The 22381-nt window shown below is 45.7% G+C and overlaps 1 protein-coding gene across 4 annotated transcripts in view; it reads left to right on the forward strand.

Annotated features, from left to right (window-relative positions):
- Positions 1-22381, forward strand: part of LOC126524404 (focadhesin) — a 392101-nt gene that overhangs the window by 198801 nt on the left and 170919 nt on the right. For all 4 annotated transcript variants that reach the window (XM_050172727.3, XM_050172728.3, XM_055067287.2 and 1 more), the window contains 2 exons: positions 9303-9441; positions 19614-19802. In XM_050172727.3, coding sequence (XP_050028684.1) covers positions 9303-9441; positions 19614-19802 — 328 coding nt within the window. The remainder of the gene's footprint in view (positions 1-9302; positions 9442-19613; positions 19803-22381) is intronic.

Here is a 22381-nt window from a genome sequence, read left to right on the forward strand (position 1 = left end):
TCTTCATGGCTTAGTGTGTTCTCCTTGACTTTATTGTTTAATTCGCCCATCTGGTAAACCATCTGTTGTATCGTAGCATAAATACCTTCGAGGGTGACTACACCTGACTGGCCTGCCGCTGCCGAGGCCGCACCGGGGAGCGATGAGGGCGTGGTGGTTCTTGAGGGGGCAGGAATGGAGATGGTGGGCTGGTGGCCTATTGTTCCGCTTTGTGGCCCTGCCTGTGTATTGTTGCTTATTTTGCTTAGCAACGCTTCTAAGCGTTGCATGCGTTGGTTTAGGTCGTTAACCTGAGCCTTGAGTATTTTATTTTCTTCCCTGATGCGCGTACATTCTGGGGAGCATTTACTATTTTCACTGGTATTTTGAGCGGAGGAGGTACTAGACTGATTCCGGCTCACCTTGTTGTTGTTGGCTTGATTCTTCTTGCCCGATTGGTTCTTCTGCTTCGACGTGGATGTCGAGGTAGAAGGCTGCCGCTGCTCTTGCTTCTCTCCTAGCTTTGGCCACTCCGAGCGGAATCGGGACCGGGATCGGGACCGGGACCGGGACCTTGACCTGGACTGGGCCCGGGACCTTGAGCGGCTCGCCGAGGATTCCGAGCTGAACCACCGCAGGCGGCTTCGCCTTGGCCTTCCTCCATCATTGTCGCCGTCTTCCTTCCTCTTTCCGGGCGGAGGATGCTTTTTGGTGGTAGTGCTGTTTTTTAGCTTTTGCTTGCACTCGTGAGACCTGGTGGCGTGGGCTTCACCGCAGACGGCGCACTTGAGCGAGCACTCGTGGTCGTCCGTCGGGTCGTGCGTCCCGCAAGCGAGGCAGATTTTGATGTTCGGGGTAGGACAAACGTCCGATCGGTGTCCGATGCGCTGGTGCACATAGCAGATTTGTTTTGTGGGCTTGTAGGGGTGGCACTCGGTCTCCCCTCCGTAGTAGTAGACGTATCGTGGAACTACGTGAGAGCTGAATGTGATCACGGCCGTCTTGGTCTTTCCCAGCATGCGGGCCTGCACGATTTCCACGCCTTGGGTCCTCACTCTTAGGTGAGTCATAAGCTCCTCGGGCAGGGTATCAAGGTCGATTCCATGAATGACGCCCCGGGCCACTCCGTCCGGTGCCGCAACGTAAGAGTTGACTTCGCAAAGGTTGCCGCCCAGCACAATCCGCGTGATCTTGCGTGCCATATCAGCGGCCTCCTGATCTGGGGTGCTCACAATAATTATGTTGGAACCGGGTCTCAAGCGCACGATAAAATGCGAATCGTCAACTTTCCCTCCGCAGGCGGCCGAGACGGCTTTAGATTTTTGGTGGTTGCTGAAACTCTTCATCTGAAGGCCTTTCTTTGGTCGAATGATGATTTTGAAGTCGCTACGTGGCAGTGGGGGGAGTCGTCGCCTCTTCTTAAAAGAAGGCTTCTTTGATGCCCCAGCGCCTGCAGCTGCGTAAGATGATGATGATAACGCGGTGGCAGAGGATGGCGATAGCGGAGAGATCACCCTGCCTGCCACGCACACTTGCTCGCCTCTGGCGAGCTTCTTCTTCGTTCTTCGCTTGAGGTGTAAAGACCAATTGGAATAAGGACATTCCGATGGCGTCCCTTGAGAAAGGTCCTCTTCCATAATGGCAGGGTCGTCATGGCGATCTTCTGAGATGCCTTGGAAGTCCATGGCTGTAGTTTCTTGCGACGAAGGCCCGGCGGCAGCTCGAACAATAGCACCGGGGGCGGGTGGGGCTGTAGCAACAACTCCACCTCCACTCCCTCCAGTAGAAGTAGAAGCGGCCGGCTGGGATCCAGCAATGTGCGCCATAGTGAGTGTCGAGTAATCGTAGCAAGCGAGCGGCGGCAAACGCGGCGGAGCACCTCGCCTACCTCCGCGCTGCTACGTACGGCGGCGTCAGGCTTAACACGGCTGCGCCACCCCCGAGAACTTCAAAGTCCAAGAGCGCAAAATAATATGCACTCACGGTCTTCAAACTTCTCAAGGGGGTACCAGATGACTTCACGAAGGTTGTCCGACAAAGACTTCGGTCCTCCGATGTGAATTTCTTAAAAGAATAATGAAAGTCGACAGAGCCCATGCGAACGAAGCACGTCTACGCCGCTCGGCTCTTCTTCTTCTTCCCCTTAAGAAAAGCAACAGAAATAAAATAATCCCCTATTTGATTCTGTGTTTGAAACAAATAATTGGTATTTGAGAATGTACATTTTTTAATAGTTATGAATAGTTTGGATCCTCAGGTTCGTACAGTCAAACATAAAATTGGACCAAAAGTGTGATAAATTTTATTCCTGTGACCACAATAGACTTAACACACACGAAGAGAAACTTGGGTGAGGCATGCTGTATATTGATTGGGCAGCCAAACATTTTCTTGCATACTGCTGTCTTTTGCACTCTCTGAAGAATGTAACCTAACCTAATTAATACCTAACCTGACCCTAGCCCAGCCCAACCCAGCCCAACCTAACCTAGCCCAGCCTCACTGAACCTACTCTAACTTAACCTAACTTCTAACTTAATAACCTTACTCAGTGGTTTACAGCCATGGTTGTGTCGGGGACCCCTTGTGGGCCACTGCAAGTGATGCGAGACCTTTTGCAGCGAGGAAAGGGGGTATAAATTAACACAATGTGCAGCTTGAAACAGGTGCCTTTTATTGCTCCTTGGCAAAGAATGGTCAAACAAAAGTGCCAAGAAAATTCAATCTGGACAGCTTGTCCAGATTGAATGGTGCGATCACGCTTAAGCAGAGTTGCATATCTGCAGCCACATTCAACCTGTTTTTGTATTTGCCTATGAAGTATGCAAGCCTGGAAAAGGCACACTCGCATGCACATGTCGTAGAAAACTGCAACAAAAGCTTTACAGCCATCGCATGGAGTGGCCACCCAGAATGCCTCAAGGCTTGCAGTGGCCACACCTGCAATATTTTCTCTCTCTTTCTCTCTCTCTCTTGCAGGCGTGGGTCTCCTGAACCCCCATTTGAGAACAACTGACCTAAATGTGCCTCAGGTGCATCGGCTGGCGGGGGGTGTTGGGTAGTGGTGTGTGTGCCCTATTATGAAACTGCAGCAATAAGGATGAAGCCACTGCAGACTTTGAAGAAGCCAGATCTTTTAAAATGCAGAAACACTCAATGGGTGTTCACACCATTGTTTCCACTGCCGTTGAAATCGTTACCACCGAGCTGAAAGCTGCCCTGAGCGTAGGGACGAGTTCTGTGCCAGGAGCTGACAGAATCGTGTTTGACATGATTAAAAACCTACACACCAACACACAGGCGAAACTACTGGCACTTTTCAACTCTATTTGGGCTGCTGGATACCTTCCATCCTTATGGAAACAAGCTATTGTAGCACCAGTCTTTAAAACAGGTTAACCCCCATCCAATAGCACTCACAAGTTGCTTATGTAAACTCTTTGAGAAAATGATAAATCGTTGTCTTTTACATTTCCTTGAATCGAGCAAAATGCTTGACCTTATCACTGCAGATTCAGGGAGGGCTGGTTGGCTACAGACCATCTTGTGCACATTGAAGCAAACATTCGCGACGCCTTTATCCATAAGCAGTCCTTTCTTTCTGTTTTCGTACACATGGAAAAGGCATATGGTACAACTTGGCGATAAGGCATTTTACGAGACCTCTCAGAAATGGGTATTCGAGGCAATATGCTTAATGGAACCGAAAGTTATTTGTCACACCGTACATTTCATGTTAGGGTTGGCAATGCTCTAACCAGGCCATTTACAAAAGAAACTGGGGTGCTGCAAGGTGGTGTATTAAGCTGTATCCTTTTTATCATCAAAATGAATTCCTTGCACTTATTCATACCGCAGAGTATGTTTTATTCGGTATACGTAAATTGCATACAATTAGGTTTCAAGTCATGTAACCTTGCTATTTGTGAGCAACATGTTCAGCTTGGCTTGAACAAAGTATCTAAATGGTCAGAAGAAAACGGCTTTGAACTGAACCCTCGTTTCATGTGTCCTTTTCACATGAAAAAGAGGCTTATTTGCAGAGCTCAATATAGAACTACATAGCCGGCCCATACCATTTGCCAGACCACACAAACTTTTAGTCGTCATATTAGACTCAAAACTAACCTTCATTCCACAAATAAAGCACCTGGAAGAGAAATGTCTAAAAACAAATAACCCTCTTAAAATTTTATCGTGTGCAACATGGGGCAGCGACAGGAAGTGTCCGATGAACTTGTACAAAAGTCTCATATGTACATGCTTAGACTATGGGGCCATAGCTTATCAATCTGACCCTGTACATCACCTCTGTATGCGTTTGGCGATCGGTGCCTTCAGGACAAGTTCTTTAGAGAGTCTCCACTTGAGGCGAATGAGTGGTCGCTTCATCTTCAGAGGTTGTACTCTAGTTTCATGTACTTTCTGAAAGTTAACACAAACCGCGACCATCCCTCTTATGTAGCCAGAAATGATGCGACATGTGCAACGCTCTTTAACCCTTTCGCTGTCGGACCTTTCTGGCCGTGACGCACCCCCAGTGTCGGCTTGGTTTCAGGGAACGAGCATAACAGGGAATGTACATAGCAATTTATTTTTGATTATGATTGGTATACAAATAACATAGTCAATGCAATATGCACATTTCAGTGTTCTGCAGCTCTTGTTAGTAGCCATTATCATCATCATCAGCCTGACTATAACATCCGTTCAACATCCGAATCTGACGATGCGGAACTCATCTCTTCCTTGCATGAGACTGTCCGAGTCCAAACCTGAGCTCGGCTCGTATTCTGAATCGGAAGAGCCACCGCCCCTATCAGCGGACGAAGGTCCCATGCCGCTCAGCCATCCGAAAGTAACCGCGCGCAGGGAGGATGCGCTTTCAGTCGCCGCACAACGGAGAGAAATGGGACGTTGTGTGATCAAGAAGACAGAGGGAGATGGAAAAAGGCTAAAACAAAGTTCGAAGGGCTTTACGTTTACTGCTGCAAGTCGGAAGCGAGGGTGCGGCGAGAGAGCGAAAGCAGCAATCGAGTCACTCTTTTCGGAGAGGCAACGGGCGAGCGCGCCTGAACTTGACGCGCCGTAGCAGACACACCAACAGAAGAAAAATAAAAACCTTCAAGCCAGCGGAGATGGCAGAACAACCCTTGAACCCATAACCACACGCGCGCGACGCATGATCCAGCGAACGCGGAGCCACCGCGCCACCCAGCAAAGAGAGGGGGGAGTGGCAGTCGCACCGTACTCTTCAATACATGTATTAACACAGGTCGGGGCGAAAATACGAACTTGTAGAAAGAGTCAACAGATGGCGTGGCCAGTTCAGGAGCGCCAGCTTTGCGCTCAGGCGCGAAATTTTTAACGCACGATAGAGAACGTACCGGTACGTCAGTGACACTATGGGGGGGGGGAAGCGCGATGACGTACCGGTACGTCCGTGACAGCGAAAGGGTTATTAACCGACAAGCAGCTAGAGAACCCTTATGTTTGCGCGTAAGAAAGCTTTCTGAGGAAATGGGTGTTCTAGTTCTAGAACATAACCTGATGGTCCCAGCGAAGCCATTGCCGCTGTGGCAGTGGCAGCTTGTAGAATGCGATACATCATTCGTAAAGGTGAGAAAACACGCTCCAGAGGCACATATTCGAATGCGTTTCATAGAACTTCAGTCGAAGTACTCGTGCGTAGAGTTTTACACTGACGCTTCTAAGTCACAGGCCGGTGTTTTAAGCAGCAATCGGACCATCCTTCTCTGAATCGGATGTCTTGCACCCTGAAATAAGTATCTTTACTGCGGAGGCCTATGCACTATTGTCAGCTGTAAAACACATAAGGAAAATAAACCTTCAAAAAATGATTATATTTACAGACTCACTCAGCGTTGTAAAAGCCTTCATGTCACTGTGTAAACACAGAAACCCTGTACAGTCGAACCTCGATATATCGAACAGCGCGGTGATCGCGAAAAAGTTCGGTATAGTCAGAATTTGATATCGAAAATCACGAAAAAAATGCATCAAGAACTTCTGCAAATTAATCAATGATCCAAGGGCGCAATTGGGGATCGTTGTTTGGAGCGCGCGTTCAGTTGCTTAGGGCACGCAAACTTCGTCTGCTGGGAGCATGCAGTCCATCGCGCCGCACGCAATTAGCCTAGGTAACAGCTCCTCTAACTATAGGAGGCATTGGCCTAGGCCGCACCTTGACCTTTGTCTAGGCCGCACGATGTCGGCACACGGCGCAACTGAACGTGCACTCCGACCAACTTTCCCCAATCGCACCCGAATTGCCGTGCAGTAAATACTCACTCGAAGCTTCACACAGAGTATTTATTTTTTTTATTGGAAGTACTGCAGCAGTGTAGCCTGCTTCTTATTGGCAGCCACGTGCTTAAACACGGAGTCCTCAACATAGTCTAAACGATCCACAAGCATAGGCTGGTGCCTTCTATTGCACTGCAGTGGCAGCGTAGAAGGGCCAAAGCAGCTACAGCCTCAGTTGAAATCGGGAGCGGGGCAACATCAGTGCTTGTGGGATCAACCTCAGCAGTGTCTTCGTTTGGCCCCTACTATTGTTGCGATCTCCATATCCGTCAATCGAAGCATTTTGCAACACAGTCAATAACAAAGTGGCGTCTGCCAAGGCGTCTGTGACTGGACTGAGCCCAGTGAGCGCGCACTGTTGTGCGTCACTGTGGATGCAAACCACCAGTCCTTGCGAGGCACGGCAGGCGCAGAGCGCGGCACCGAGGAGGACTCAGTGCGGCAAATGCAATGCGTCGTTGATGTTGTCGAACTAGCCAAGCCACCACGTGCGTATGCCGCCACCTTCAAATGGCAGCACTCCCGGCACTTTTCATCATAGGCAACACTATCAGCTGCAGGGGCGGAGTGGACTTGGAAGTGTGGCGGACTGCTTCGTACCACCAAAGTGAAGAAATCGTGGACACGACCTGCAACCATATCTTTTGTCGCCGCCGCCTAAATTAAACAAAATGTTTTGTTTTTCTCATTCAAATTTGCTTTTTATGATTGCCCGATCATTCGGAAAGTTTTGTTGCCTCTTGTGTGTAAAAGAAATCCATTGGTGACTGCAATTATGTGCATAAAATATTGAATATCAATACAAGAAAATTTTTATATAATAAAGCAAATGGCCTATTTTATCGACTTCATTATATCGAGGTTCAACTACGATATAACACAGTTTTAAGTACAGCATAAACCTTCACTAAGTTGTGAATTTAATCTTTTCGAGGTATTGAAGCTTCAGCAGCGAAACTAATTTCCCAAAATCTCAGAACGCTTCTGGTGGATAGTATCCTGTTAGTAATCACTTAAAAACAGATTGCAAGAAAGTCAGGCCTAAAAGCATGGTTATGAATGTCAGCGCACACAGTGCAGATCATGCCGAGAGCAATGTATCGGCATGGCTCGTAGCACCTGAGATTAGTGGTTAGTGTCACCTGTCGGCGTAAATCTTGAATGCCATGGCTTACCGCACTTAGTGCCGGCAACCGTCATCAGATGGCACCCTCAAATTAAAGACAATAGTGCAAAAAGATATGGTATTTGTTCTGAGAAAAGAAAATGTCACAGTTTCGTCAGAAAGGTGGAGCATTGATTGTGATAGTAAAGAGACAACTACACGAAGTAAGGTTCATAGTTTTATTGGTCTCTTGAGTGCTGAGGCAAAGGTTCACTCGATTACCAAGAACACTCGCTGTGGAAGCGGGAGGGAATGCTTCGCACCGTGCCTCGGAAACTTGTGATTTTGCGACCACCAACACTAGATGCACGACAACAAAATGTCTATGCAGTCTCCAACCAAGTCGGCTTGGCTGTTGCACTTCCCGAAGATTACCTCCAAGATACAGTGCATGGCTTGTGTATGGATTGCCATGCGCAGCTACAATAAGGGTAAAGGAGAGGGCAGTAGGCACGCAAGCCTTCCCACTCTCCCCTCTTGTGCTTGCTTGATCACATTACCGTGCACTCCCCCCTTCCCCATCCCCCTTGCGCTGAAGGAATTGTCAGCTCTCGTGTTTGTTCCTCTGAGCGCTCCGAGCTGCCGTGTGCCCCGCGGTCTTACGCAAGTTGCTGTGCAACAAATGGCACAGCGGTGTTGCCTGCATACAGAGTCCCGGCACACGCTTTGACAATCTTTTGCCCCTGAAATTTTTCATGCGGAAGGGCACTTGCAAATAACTTTTTCCTTGCTTGACATTTTCATAGCTTTTTACTAGATTTACCAGCTATACAGCCTCCAAGTAAGTGCTTGAAATGGCCGAAAACGTCGTTAAGTTGAAACTGTGTCACGAAATTACTTTGTTAAATCGCGATAAGGAATACACGGTTTTCATTGGAACTAAGATGTGGAAATAAAAACAGTTGATTACGTAAAAAATTTCATTGTATCGAGGTTTGCCTGCATACCCTTAAGCTGTGTACATGTCACAACGCATGCTGTCGTGAGCACATCTAGATGGCCCTTTATTGTGGGCCATACCATCCTGCTACCCTTAAGCAGACTGACAATTACAGCGTCATCCGGTGAAAAATCAGCGCAACATATATAAATGAAAAGTGGATTGAAAGGAAATGGTCTTATTGCCATGGCAACTGGCAGATAGTTCTGCTCTCATCACGCACAGGACGTGCGTACCGGCACAAATACTTATGCCTCGTCAGTGGCTATGGTGCCACTGTCTTCTGTGCGTGGCACTAGCATGATGTGATGGCTTTGTGAGAGCCAAAATGGGACAGTGCTAATGGTTGTTCAATGGGTACATTTGAATAATACACCAAGAGTATGTCTCTTTCGTGGCTCTTAAAATGGACTTCTTCCAGTGACTTCGCACGAAATTGTGCACTGACGACAAAGATTTGACAAAGGAGCACAGTCGTGTCATTTTATTCGTTGCACACACACACACAAAAAAATACATGCATAAAACGACGCCAGAGCAGTGGAGATTTCCCATAGAAAAGCATTGCCACCTCCCACGTGACAGAATTGGGATCGGAGGGTCGTCTTGTGATGTCTTTTTGAAATTAGGAACATTATCAGAGTATATCTTATACTGTGCCTGTTGCTATGTGTTAGGCTTGTGATCTGCTAAATATGAGTGTCTAATGTGTAGCTGATTGGCATGTAGTACTTGCAGAGGTGTGGAAAGGAACACACAAGCTAGACAGGACTTTTCAGCGTGCCTTGTCTGTGTTGCTGGCAGTCTTGGCCACCTGCCAAGTGTTTTGCCTAGTAGTATTTATCACAGCAGAGTGGTTTCTGTAATAAGGATGCACGTTGTGGCTTGCAGGCTAAGGTGAACCTGAAAGTTCCTGCGTCCAAGACTCCCATGGATCTGGGTCGCTCGGCTGAGGAACTTTTGACCTACACGCCAGGGCACTGCTTCCTTGACCTGCTGGCAACCATTGAGGATGAGCAAGTTTTGCATGGTCTGTATCCTATAAGATTTGGCACCATTTCTGGCAGTATGTTCATCTCAGATTATGTTTGCTCATATTCGTAACATCCCAGTGGTGGCAAGACTCATAGGAGCTATGTTTAGGAGGCACATAGGGATGGTACAATGTGGTGCTGAGCGTGCCCCAAATTCTTAGCCTGTCGCTAACTATAGAGCACAGAACAAAGCTAGGCACTGGGAAATGCCTCGCAAAACTTAAAACTTATGGCACTCCAATGCCACAGATGCATCTGGCAGGAACCAAATTCACACTAAACGGCAAAGACAAATCATCTTGCATGAATGTTTCTGAAAGTCCAGTAGAACCTCAATGATACAATCCTGTTACATATGATTTTTTGGCGCCAGTGTTCGTGACCGAGAACACAGAAATTACCCAATACAGTTACGCTTCTTTTTTACTGGTTGATACATTCCTTGAAAACATGATCTATCAGCACCAATGTTTACATTGCCAAATTGCTGTAGTATGAAACGTTTTCTGGCCGCCAGATCCTTTGTGAACAAGAAAAGGGGTTAGGCACGTGGGATTGAGAGCAGTAGCCACCTGCCACGAGAGCTTCCTCATAGGACTCGCCCACCCGTACCACGTGAAAATGCCGGCACGCACTCAGTTTCCCCTTCCAGTACCAGCAAATCTCATGGGTCGTCACACGTTGCCTTCAAAGCAGTGGCTGCCAACCCTTTCGCAATAAATATCTTCACCTATCTGTTTCACAGTGCGTGTGGCGCAGTGCTATTGGAAGCGTACTGCACGCTTTTAATAGGCTATAACCCAAATGCACCAACCTTACCTGCTGCAGGTGGCGCAGTGTGTTGTGTCTCATTCTGGTGGCATTGTATTCTGGCATCGCCCACCAGCTCGATTTTGTTTAGGTTTCCCGTCAGCATCTTACAACACTACACAGTAGAAAACTAACGAAGCGCTTCGCGGGCCTCTCAAGGGTCCACCAGCTCAACGCTTGTCCGTGTCTGGTGCGGCAATAATTCGGACCTAGTGGGCATGTCAAAACTTCCCGCCAAAATATCCCGCCCTAAAGGCTGCTCACCCAGTCCAAATTTGAGGGGTGCAAACGGGGGGGGGGAAGCGGCGCACATTTCGTAACATGCAAAACATGTGTGAAGATTGGGCCGATAGGCACTCAGGTTGTGTTGGATACGCAGCGGTGAACTTCACATTGCTTCAACAGCGGACAATCTAACCCGCATGTGTGATCTCGGACCGATCACAGATGAGCCCACGTATGAACATAATAGCGGCAAGCATTCCGCATTGGCATGCAGCCCATTATCACATCGGCCAGTGACAAATTTTGTCACGGACACACTGCCTATGTCACTAGGCCTAATATACACTAGCACAGTGCTTCATTAGGCATTGGTGACTAAAGTTAATTCTTCCTTTATTTGTGTGCATCAAATTTATTTTGATATAATTATATGTCACACAAAACTTATCAAGCAGCAAATTCTGGATTCTGGTGGCATACGCTTGGTAGCATTATTTCATGTCGAGAATGTAAAATATATTCAGCCTTGCCTTTGTTCTCCACTAGCACATATTGTGCTTCTTAATGTCCATTATTAAAGAATGTATTTACTAGGTTGTTAAATGATCAGATAAACATGTCTTGTATCAACCTTTTTGGCACAGATGAAACTGGTCGAATTGAACAAGAGGCAGAAAAAACACTAAAGCACTCCGCTGATCGATTTGCAGTACAGTCGAGCGCCTCTACAAAAAACGCCTCTGCAACGAAATTACCTATATAATTAAGGAATACTTCTTTCCCAGTTCTATTGGGAGCTGCGCAGGGCACAACCTTTTCAATGAAGTGACCTGTAGAACAAAGGATTAATGTTAAAGTATTATATGCCCCATGAAGCAGAAAATCCTGCATTGGCGTGACCGCGCCATGGTCTGAAAAGGCTACAAACCCACGATCATTGGTGCGAGTTGAACCCACAACCTTTGGTGTTACTTCAGGAGAAATTAATTAAGGCCGGTGTTGGCATTACCACGCCATGGTGAAAAGGCTACGAACCTACGACTATTGGTTGCCTCTTTCCATGCCAATGGTATGTTAATACCATTAGCATGGAAAGAGGCGATTGTTGTGCTTGTTTAGAAACAAGGTGAAGATGCGTCCCCTGTGGAAAGCTACTGGCCTGTAGCGCTCACAAGTTGCTTATGCAAACTCTTTGAAAAAATTATAAATTGCAGGCTTTTGCACTTTCTTGAATCAAGCTTCTTGAACCATACCAGTGTGATATTAGGGGAGGCCGATTGATGACAGACCGCTTCGCTCGCATTGAACCATATATTCGCGATGCTTTCATACACAAACGGTCCTTTCTTTCCATGTTCGTAGATATGGAAAAGGCTTATGATACTACGTGGTGGTATGGAATATTGCACGACCTATCAGAGCTAGGCATTTGCGGAAAAATTCTCAATGTAATTGAAAGTAATTTATCAAACCGTGCATTCCATGTTCAAATTGGTAATGCTCTATCGAGACCGTCTGTGTAAGAAACTGGGGTGCCGCAGGGTGGCCTGCTTAGCTGCACAGTTCTTATCATAAAAATGAATTCTTTGTGTTCATCAATACTGCGTACTATTTTTAATTAGTATACGTCGGTGACGTGCATATCGGATATAAGTTGTGCAAACTTACAATTTGTGAGCGACAAGTTCAACTTAGTCTGAAGAAGGTGTTTAAATGGGCTGATGAAAATGGCTTTAAGCTCAATGCCAACAAAAGCACATGCATTCTTTTTACACAAAAGAGAGGCCTCATAGCAAATCCTCATTTGGAAGTTCATGGACAGCTGCTACCTGTGAACACACAACTCAAATTTTTGGGCATCATACTAGACACGAAGCTTACTTTCGTACCGCACCTAAAGTATCTTAAGAAAAAATGTCTGAAAACATTAAAAATTCTTCAAATGTTGTCACACACAACATGGGGTAGCGATAGGAAGTGTCTTATAAACCTCTACAAAAGCCTCATACATAGACGCTTCGACCTGGCAACTGGCACCTTCAGGACAAGTCCTGTAGCGAGCCTCTACGCAGAAGCTAATGAGTGGTCTCTGCATCTACAACGATCATGCTCCAGTTTTGCATATTTTCTGACTGCTAATGCGAACTGCGAACATCCTTCCTACATAACTGTAAATGACACTACATGCACTAGACTGTTTAATAATCAACCAGGAGTGAGAGAACCCTTTTCATTATGTGTAAAGAAACTTAGTGAGGAAATGGGTGTTTTACTCACTGAATATAATCTGAACACCGCAGCAATGCCATTACCGCCGTGGCAATGGCAGATCATAGCATGTGATACATCGTTTGTGAACGTGACAAAACATGCTCCAGAGGAACATATTAAAATGCATTTCCTAGAACTCCAGTCTAAGTACTCATGTACAGAGTTTTACACTGACGCTTCTAAGTCACAAGCTGAGGTTTCCCTGTGCAGCCGTCAATCCATCTTTCTCGGAATCCGATGTACTGCATCCGGAAACAAGTGCCTTTATGGCTGGAGCCTATGCATTATTGTTGGCTGTGAAGCACATAAAGAAATCAAAACTCCAGAAAGCAGGTAAATATAAAGACTCCCTAAGTGTCGTGTAGGCCTTGATGTCATTCTGTAAGCACAAAAATTCAGTACTTAATGAACTCTATTCCATACTGTGCAAAGCTTATATATCCAACCAGCATGTCACTATATGCTGGGTGCCTGGCCATAGGGGCATCGAGGGTAATGTTCTGGCGGACGAGATGGCCACATGAATTGCATCGCAAGCTATTAAACCTACCGTTGCTGTCCCTACCACCGATATGAGGCCTTTCTTTCGAAAGAAACTGCAAAACCACTGGTAATGCTTGTGGGACGTGGAAACAAATAACAAGCTGCACGTGATAAAGCCACAGTTAGGTTTCTGACCCTCCGCAACAAAGTCATGCCGAATAGATGTCCTATTCTGTCGTCTCAGAATAGGACCCACATTTGTTTGGTACCCATAATTTTCTACTTACTCGAAATGAACGTCCAACCTGTGGTAGATGGGAGGGGAGGCTGACCATCCTCCACCTCCTTCTGGAATGTCAGGAAGCTGAATACCCACCATGGTTGCTCAGCGGCTATGGTGTTGGGCTGCTGAGCACAAGGTCGCGGGATCTAATCCCGGCCACGGCGGCCGCATTTCGATGGGGGCGAAATGCGAAAACACCCATGTAATTAGATTTAGGTGCACGTTAAAGAACCCCCGGTGGTCGAAATTTCCGGAGACCTCCACGTGGCATGCCTCATAATCAGAAAGTGGTTTTGGCACGTCAAACCCCATAATTTAATTTTTTTTTAGGAAGCTGAATCTGAGAGAAAAATACATATTCCCCCAGCATACCGGCAGCACATCCCTCTTCAGCTTGTAATATTTCTCGGTCCAGAACAGTTTTTGATTACAATATAGTCCAAGGTTTCCTGAAAGATGTCGTACATGTTATTAGCCCAATAAATTCGTAGTGCATCCTCTCTTCAGGGGATGCCGCTGTGATAGCAGTTTTCCATAGCACTTGCCTCTAGACCCTTGTATTTCAAGGGCTCTGGTGAGGCAGTAGCGCTCTAGCGAATTTTTGCATCTGACATGTCTTGTACATCTTATAATTTTTTCGCAATGCATTTTAATGCTCATAGTACACGTCATTAGTCATTTCCATCATCTTATTACACGTAGATTTTACACACTTTACAGCGACTACTTTTAGGCCCCTTTACAGCCATGTCACATCATCTTCATAGAAATTATCACTCCACTGCGAAATCACTTGCACTGGCATGGCGCCCTTTGGCTATACTGGGCCTTTGCGCCACAAAACTACACACCTTCAACTAAGCCTGGCATTGGTGTGACCACGTCATGGTCTGAGAAGGCTGCAAAACCTTGACGTTTGGTGTTACTTAAGGTGAGGTTAATTAAGGCAAAGTTCATTAAGGCCGGCATTGGCAGGACCACACCATGGCACCGACATTACATTCTACTAGTAGTGTGATGCAAAGGTGATTCCATGAGAGATCAAACAGTATGTCTGCTTGATATTTTTGTTTTGTCTGGTTTCTTTATATGTCATGTAGGGATACTAAAACTGCCCTAAACCAAAAATTTTATTCCCGTGAAGTGTTCCCAGCAAGGGAAAAAATATTTAAACGGGGTGCGCGAGCATCCTCCTATTGCTTACCACAATATTTTTTCATTTCACGGCCAAATTATATGCGAAGTAAAAAATGTTGTGTCGAAAAACATTTCTGCTCATTTTAATATGCTTAATAGTAAATTAGTTGCATGCATTTCTTTATACATTCCACAATAAAAAAATGAAAAATATAGCAAACATGGCCCATATCAGAAAAAATTTTGTAACTTTGATGCATCTTAGTGAGCTTTCTGTTGAACACAGAAACTTGAAAAAAATGTCAGAAATAGAACATTCTCTTTGCAACATTTATGCAAATTATTATCTTCCTACATGAAACACAAGAGAAGAAAAAAAAATAGGTAAATAAACAAGGTTATTCAAGAAAGCTCATATTAAACAAATTTAAAGAGAAAGCTCTGGTTCGAATTTTCTGCAAAAATTTTGGATGGAAGTCTGCTTATGGTGGGCAAGACGTGGTTGCAATAATGTTTCCTTATTTGCTTTATTCAGAAAATATAACGGGCCAAAGTGGCCTATGTTGAGCGTGCTGGCTTCAGTACCTTTGCTGGTTTTTCATCAGTTTGCATTCTATGTAAACCTAGTTCCAATTTCTTTGCTGCATCAGAAGTTCACTCTGGCACCTTGTTTTCAACAAAAATGTATTGTCAGATTTTATTTGTGTCAAGTGTGTGCAGGGGTGGGAGGATGCCACCCTCTAAAGTGCTAGCGTGAACTGAGTTTGCGGCCTGCAACCTCTGTGGGCATCGCACTTATGCCTCCATTATTCGCTCGTCAACAGCATGCGAAACACCACAAGTGCATATAGTGGCTGACCTTGGCAAAACTTGCCTGGTGCACACAGTGAATTACCTGTACGCCGCACCAAGGCAGGCTAATCTGTAAGTGATGGAGCTCTTCCATAAGCAGCAGGTGCGGCATTATATAGAGGTGCTACTTCACTACCTGCTCCCCATCTAGAACCTCCTTTGGCACCACTGTGTGGAACTCATACTGTGCCTTTCTAAAAACCTATCTAAGTCATTGCCCGAGCCGTTTGTCCACGTCGCTCACAGATAATGTCTTCCTGTTTTACCTCGACCTTCACCTCTGTATTTCAGCTGTCTGAAATAGTGCAGTGTGGCATGACTGCGCCAAAGGCTGCCGAAGTTGCCTAATTTATTAGTTTCTTTCAGCACCTTGCTGATCTGCTTTCCCATGCCGAGAACAGCAGAGGTCACCGGTCGTTCCAGATGGACATTGTCCTTTGATAATGAGCGTGGCCCGCATGTTTTCACAGTGAAATGCTTTAGACGGCCTTGTTCATAGAACATGAGACCGTGAGACATTCTCAGTCATGACATTCACGACATGCTCAGTCACAACAGCGGCGCAGTAAAGGTGACAGGAAAAGTGCAGTATAGCATAAACAGCATAAACATTGTGACCTGGTCTAACTTCACTACACGTGATGCGTGTGGCTCATAGCTCGGTCCGAGTATTCTGTGCTGATTATTTACGCACTGACAAGAAGAAAATTGCTAAGAAAAAAATTTTTGTTGCATAAACGTTTTGGATGTTGCCTTCCTGCAGAAGCTACTGTTAGAAGCTGAGGATATTTGCGACCCGGATAAGGTCTGGCAGCACTGCTTTACATGCCTCAAGGAAATTCTACCTTCATGTAGTGACACCCGTGATGAAGCAGACGCATTCATTCTGGAAGAAGAAGTGATTGACGACTTGGAACAAGTACATCCACCTTTCTTCTGATGTTTCACCATTGAAGCCACCATCTTCCATTCATAAACACAGTAGATGATCTTATGGAAAGAGAAAACTGGCCGAGATTGAAATTGTTGTGGTGACGAAGATGCGCTCAAATTTAAGCACTGCGTACGGAAGTGTCAGTACACCTTAACCGTCTGTGACAGAATGTTGTGTATACGCTTGCTGGTTAAATAGCTTCAAGCAAGCCTACAAGGCTTCAAGGTTCTATCGAGAGCACCTCCGCCTCCATCATGCCACTGGAACTTTAAAACGAACGCATTCAAGAGACAGTCCCAGCTGTCGCAACGTAAATGCTCAGAAAGGCCCGAAATCGACCTGAGAAGCATGGAATGTGGTCAGATTTTGATCCATATACGAGGTCAAGGCTAAACCCATCGGATGTCTAAGCTGCACTTGACTACTTCACCAAGGATGAACTTGGGTGCTCTCGGCAGAGCCTGAACGAGAAGGACATTGTGTCAGTCATCAAGCACGTCCAGAGAGAGTATGTCTCAAAGTGGTTTGTCACACGTTCTATCCACGAGACGTTCCAGATGTTCAAAGCAGCTCACCCCAAAAGTACCATCGTCCTGTCAAAGTTTTACAGCACATGTCCAAAACAGGTGTTGCTCGCATCAAAACAAGAGCTTTTCATTTGCGTTTATTGCGCTAATGCCAACCTGTGTGTCTCTGTGCTTGAGAAGGTAGCCGGCATGGAAATCCCATTGGAAGGCATGAAAGCATTGTGCCTCTGCAGCTCCCCAGCCACAGATTGTACGTTAGGTGAATGCAAGCGCTGCCCATGGAGTGAAAGCCTCGCTTTGGCCAATCTGGGAATGGTCGACGAGGATGAGGTCACATTTCCTGTTTGGGAAAGCTGTGACTTAATCAAGGAGATGTGATCGCCAACCCTTTTTGTGAAAGAGCTCGGCAAATGGGTGACCAAATGGTTCCTCACAAAAACATGCGCCACACTCAAGCCACAGCTATTCATGAGGCAAAGAAGTGTGAGCATCGTGGAAGCATTGTCCTGCATTTTGATCTTGCGGTAAACTAGACTGTCCTTCTCTAAAATGAAACACAATTGTACCATTGGCATAAGAAACAAATCTCAATTTTCACCTGTGTCACCACGACAAGGAAAGTAACGCACAGCTTTGATGTCATAAACGGTGGCATGCATTACGACGCAGTGCACACCTGCTACGCCCTAGGTAGAGTGCACGAAGTGTTAGATAAAAAAGCACCCATCTACTGTCACGTAACATGTGTGCGATGGTGCAGCGAGCCATATTAAACATAGGTACCAATTGTGTGAGCCAAGTATACATCCGCGAGGTGGATATTTTCTACCACCAGGCATGGGAAGAACGCCTGTGACAGTGTGGGTGGACTCCTTAAGCACTAAGCTTCCCTGCTCAACCAGAGGCCTGAAAGTGCCACCTCCATTCAGTCGGCACATGAGGTCTCCCAACTTAGCAGCAACACATCAAGATGTGGCCCCGCTTCATGCGCCTGGTGCAGACAACTAGGAGCACTGTCAGCTGAAGTCGGTGGAGTGGAAGTCAGTGTGGCAGGAGTTCAGTCATGGCACATGTAGATGTGTGCCCACAATCAGTCAAGCGGACATGCGCTGTCTATTGCGCTTGTGCGGTTGCAATCGTCCTACAGTTGACATTGTCACTCAAAGGTCCGGCGTGGTCACGATTCAGCCGAGCGTCTGCTGTTTGCTGCCAGCAGGCGAGACCGGCATGCCTTGCGCACCTTTCCCAGTGTGGACACTCGTGACGTCACACGAAAAGGTTCGCTCGGCTGCTTGGTCAGGTTTTCGTTTTGTTTCTGCGCTTTCTTTGGTTATTTAAAATTGTTTTAGAATTCGCCTAAACATTCTATCAGATGTGTGACAGGGGGGTCTCGAGAACCTAAATGTTCTGTTACCTTGACACGGTCAAAAAGTCGCTGAAGTTGCACTTTAACATGTAAAGTAACGAATTGTTTGAATGTGCTTTCGTATTCAGAATGAAAGCAGCGCATCATCGTGCACAAACTATGCAAACTTTTGTTGCCATCCATGGTCGCCATCTTATGATACCAATGGCAATGACGCTTGCTTGGCTGACTCTGACTGTAGGCTGTTGTGAACTTGGTTCTGGTTTCGTATCAGATTGCACCGCCCAAGAAACTCTATGGCTAATTTTCTTGGGAAAAAAGGTGTGTGTTAGGATCGAGTAAATACTGTAATAATTCATTTAGAGTTGGCACTTCGGCTTGAATATCTTCCTGGATTAGGCCAGAAATAAATGTTTCTGACGGGATATGACATGTGTTCGATGCATTCATTGTACCCTAAGTGCCACCGAGACTGACTATGACGCTTTTGGAGTCACCACTTAGGTCACCATTGGGGTCAGGAATGTGCATGACGACCAGCCAAGTTCGAATTATTCGACAATGGTTAACTTCAGGATTAAAATAATCATAGCATGGTCTTATAGAAATGTATGGGCACCGGCCGGGACCTCTGGGTGCGATCAAATCAACTGAAATATTAAATTAACTGTAGGCAAACAAACGGAAGCCTGCTGTACATTTCTGACTGCTGAAGGCAGAATTAGGTGAAGAAATAGTTATTTGCACAGCACCAACGATCACTGTCAACATGGCCTGTACAGATGGTCTTTCACCATCTTGTATCCCACATTGCTAAACTTAACAAAAGGTTTCACTTGCAAGTTTAGCTTGCGGCAGCAGATGCCATTACCAATGCTGTCACCCCACTAAAGAAGATTTTTATGAAGGCTTCCTAGTTGCCACTTTAAATCCTTGCAGGGTGGTGCTACGAGAGGCAAGGAGTGAAGAATCTTATTTTTGTGGATTTACGTGTTTTAAGATAAATGGATTGCTTTCTTACTGCTTGTTTTCCAAAAAGCGCCTGTCTTGTGTGTATCTTTTTCGTCCTTCATCTAATTGTAAGCGCTGCACGAAAATACACCACGAACGCTTATATTAAGAACCCCGTATGTAGCTAGTCTTAGTATGTGCATGGTTGAAAAGATCCTGCACTGTTCAACCTTGAATGCATAATTTAATGCACTTCACAAAATGTAGATGCTGCCCCTGTCGTTGGTGTGATTGAACTGAAGCAGCCAGGTCATGTCTTGCTGGTGCAGATTATGGGCAGCTGCTGTCATCACTGGTGCAGCACGAGGTTTTGCAGCTTCCACGCTCGGTGTACACGGCATCCAGGGTGGCCCCATCTGCCAGCAGCGGGGATGCATCTGCACGCGCCAGCGTTGGAGCTCAACTGTGCACCCTGTACGAGGCCAACCGGTTCCCAGCTATCCAGGGAAGCCTGGCCGGTCAGTGCTGGCATGCATTTATTTTAGTTTATGATAGCATAAGCCGTTTAGGGCTCTTTCCAATAGCTGCTTCACTTGGCAATGGTTTCCACCATCTCCGCCACTGGTGTCTGGTGTCCGTAGCAGCTATCGCCGGCAATGGAAAAAAAAATATATACCCAGTGTCCACAGGGATTGCACCCGGGCTCACCGCTTGGGTGTCAGCCAGGCAACATAGGGCTCAAGACACCGCTATGCAAAGAGCAGGACAAGCTGCAGCACAAGCCGCAGCTCGCCATCAACGCCACGCAGACAGTCAGACGGTTCTCATGAAAACGACGCAAAGAGACTTTGCCGCAAAGACCCTGTAGTGCGTCATGCCAAAGTGCAAATCCTGTGGAGCTACTCCTCCAAATTATGCTGCGACTATGCTGTGCGTGTCGCACCAGCCTGTGGCTTTTTTTATTTATTTGTTTATATGCATATACTGCAGCCCATGGCACGGTATAGCAGCAGTGGGAGTGTACATGGTGCAAAAATACAACAAGCACTAAAGCAAACTGTAAAAAAGAAAAACTGAATTGCTTTGTAGTAATGCATTCAAGGGACGTAGAAAATGGAAGCAGTCAGTAAACAAGACAAATGTGTAAAACAGGGACAAGTATAAAATAGAATCAATAATAAGAATACAAAAATCTGCCTGAAAAATTATCAATGGCATTAACTCTATCAATGTTACTGACATACCGGTATGTTTATACGTTTTTGTCCTACAATGTTCACTGACGTACCCGTACGTTGTCAACCCTCTAGTGAGGATCATACTAAAAGTGCATTTGCCATTATCTGTGTGATTTTTTCTTTCTGAATAACTAAAAACAACGGTTGTGCTTGTTTTATAACACGGTCAACATCCAATTTTTCAGGCTGCCTAGGGGCCATGAAAACGCCTGGAAAATCAGGCAGTCAAAAAAAAAAGAAGAAAAAAAAAATTCACACCTTTTATTATTCCCAAGAGCTCAAATCCTCACAGGATCATTTGAAGTAGCTCTGAAGGCCTGTCAGTACACTTATTAGGCATATCCGTGCTTTTACTGTAACTGGGGATGGTGGGTGCATTCATCGTCATCATCTTCTTCATCATTATCAGCCTATTTTATGTCCACTGCAGGACAAAGGCCTCTCCCTGCAATCTCCAATTACCCCTGTCCTGTGCCAACCGATTCCAACTAGCGACCACGAATTCCCTAATTTCATCACTCCACCTAGTCTTCTGCCATCCTCGACTGCATTTCCCTTCTCTTGGTAACCATTCTGTAACCCTAATGGTCTGACGGTTTTCTAACCGACATTCGTATATAATTAAAAAATACCTGCTGTGTCTCGTGGCCCCTTTCCACTCTTAATATGCTTCACCGCATAACTCCTCTTTATTGCGGCGAAGATGACTTTTTGTAACTGGCATTATGCAACGCATCATGCTTTCAGCGCTTTGAAGCCATTTGTGAAGATTTCAGAGGCGGAGTCGGTACCGTTGCTGACAGTGGCGACGGGTTTTTACATCCGAATTTCAGGCGTTTTTATGCATTGACTTTATGGAGTACTCTATCACTATACATTGATTCTATGGTATCATGAGGCATCCGAATTATCAGGCTTGTCCGAAAACCGGTTGTTGATTGTATCTGGAAAGAAAAAAAAAAGTGACTATGTCAGTGTGTCCTCTTTGAACAACCTGACAATGAAAAGGTTCAAGCACAGAAAATGTAAGTGCGAGTTGACTCTAGACATTTATGCATCCATATGCACATACATACAAAAAATTTGGAGGACGCTTAAGCTTCACCTTTAAGAATGGAAGACAATAGCATTAAAAGATCCCTGAGTGCTTCTCACACTTCCCAGCAACTGCAGCTTGTGTAGCGGTTATGTTTCCCGGGAAACGCTGGCGGCAAACGCTATGCACAAAGGCGAGCTTTGTGTGTGTGTGTTTTTTTTTTAATGGTGTGCAAGAAACCGGTTCCACTCCTACTAAGACAGGCCTCAAATGGCAGCTGGAAAACGCTATCATGTTAAAAGGGGTGTGTGTTAAAGTTTCTGCATAACAGAATTATGTTTTCTGGTATATTCAAATTGCAATCTGATGCTTTCATGTCTGTAGGTTTGTGTGAGTTGTACTTTACAATTTTTCTGACGCATTTTACTTTGAGAATTTCAATTAGCCTAGTAACTTCTTTGTGCTACAGGTAGGGCCTGCGTGGCTGGATGTTTCGCAACGAAAAGTGGAAACACTATGTGTTAACCGATACGTACGCAATAAGCTGGTAGGTTTATGAGCATACAAAATACATGATGTTCAATGGCTGCTGACTTTTGGATTTGGCCTTACTACTTTTAAAACCAAGCTACTGTTTAAGTAGGTATGGTTTAATGAGGTTTTACTGTATTGTAATTGACACCCGGCAGGGCATGTTTGCATACAATTTGCAGTACAAGTGCACTGATGGTGGTGCGGCATATAACTAGATATACAGCCTGATTTGCTTCTGTGCTGCATTCATTTTTACCTTATCCTGCATAAAGACGCACAAGAAGCACTT

Source organism: Dermacentor andersoni, chromosome 3, assembly GCF_023375885.2.
Source record: "Dermacentor andersoni chromosome 3, qqDerAnde1_hic_scaffold, whole genome shotgun sequence".
NCBI classification, from domain to species: domain Eukaryota; kingdom Metazoa; phylum Arthropoda; class Arachnida; order Ixodida; family Ixodidae; genus Dermacentor; species Dermacentor andersoni.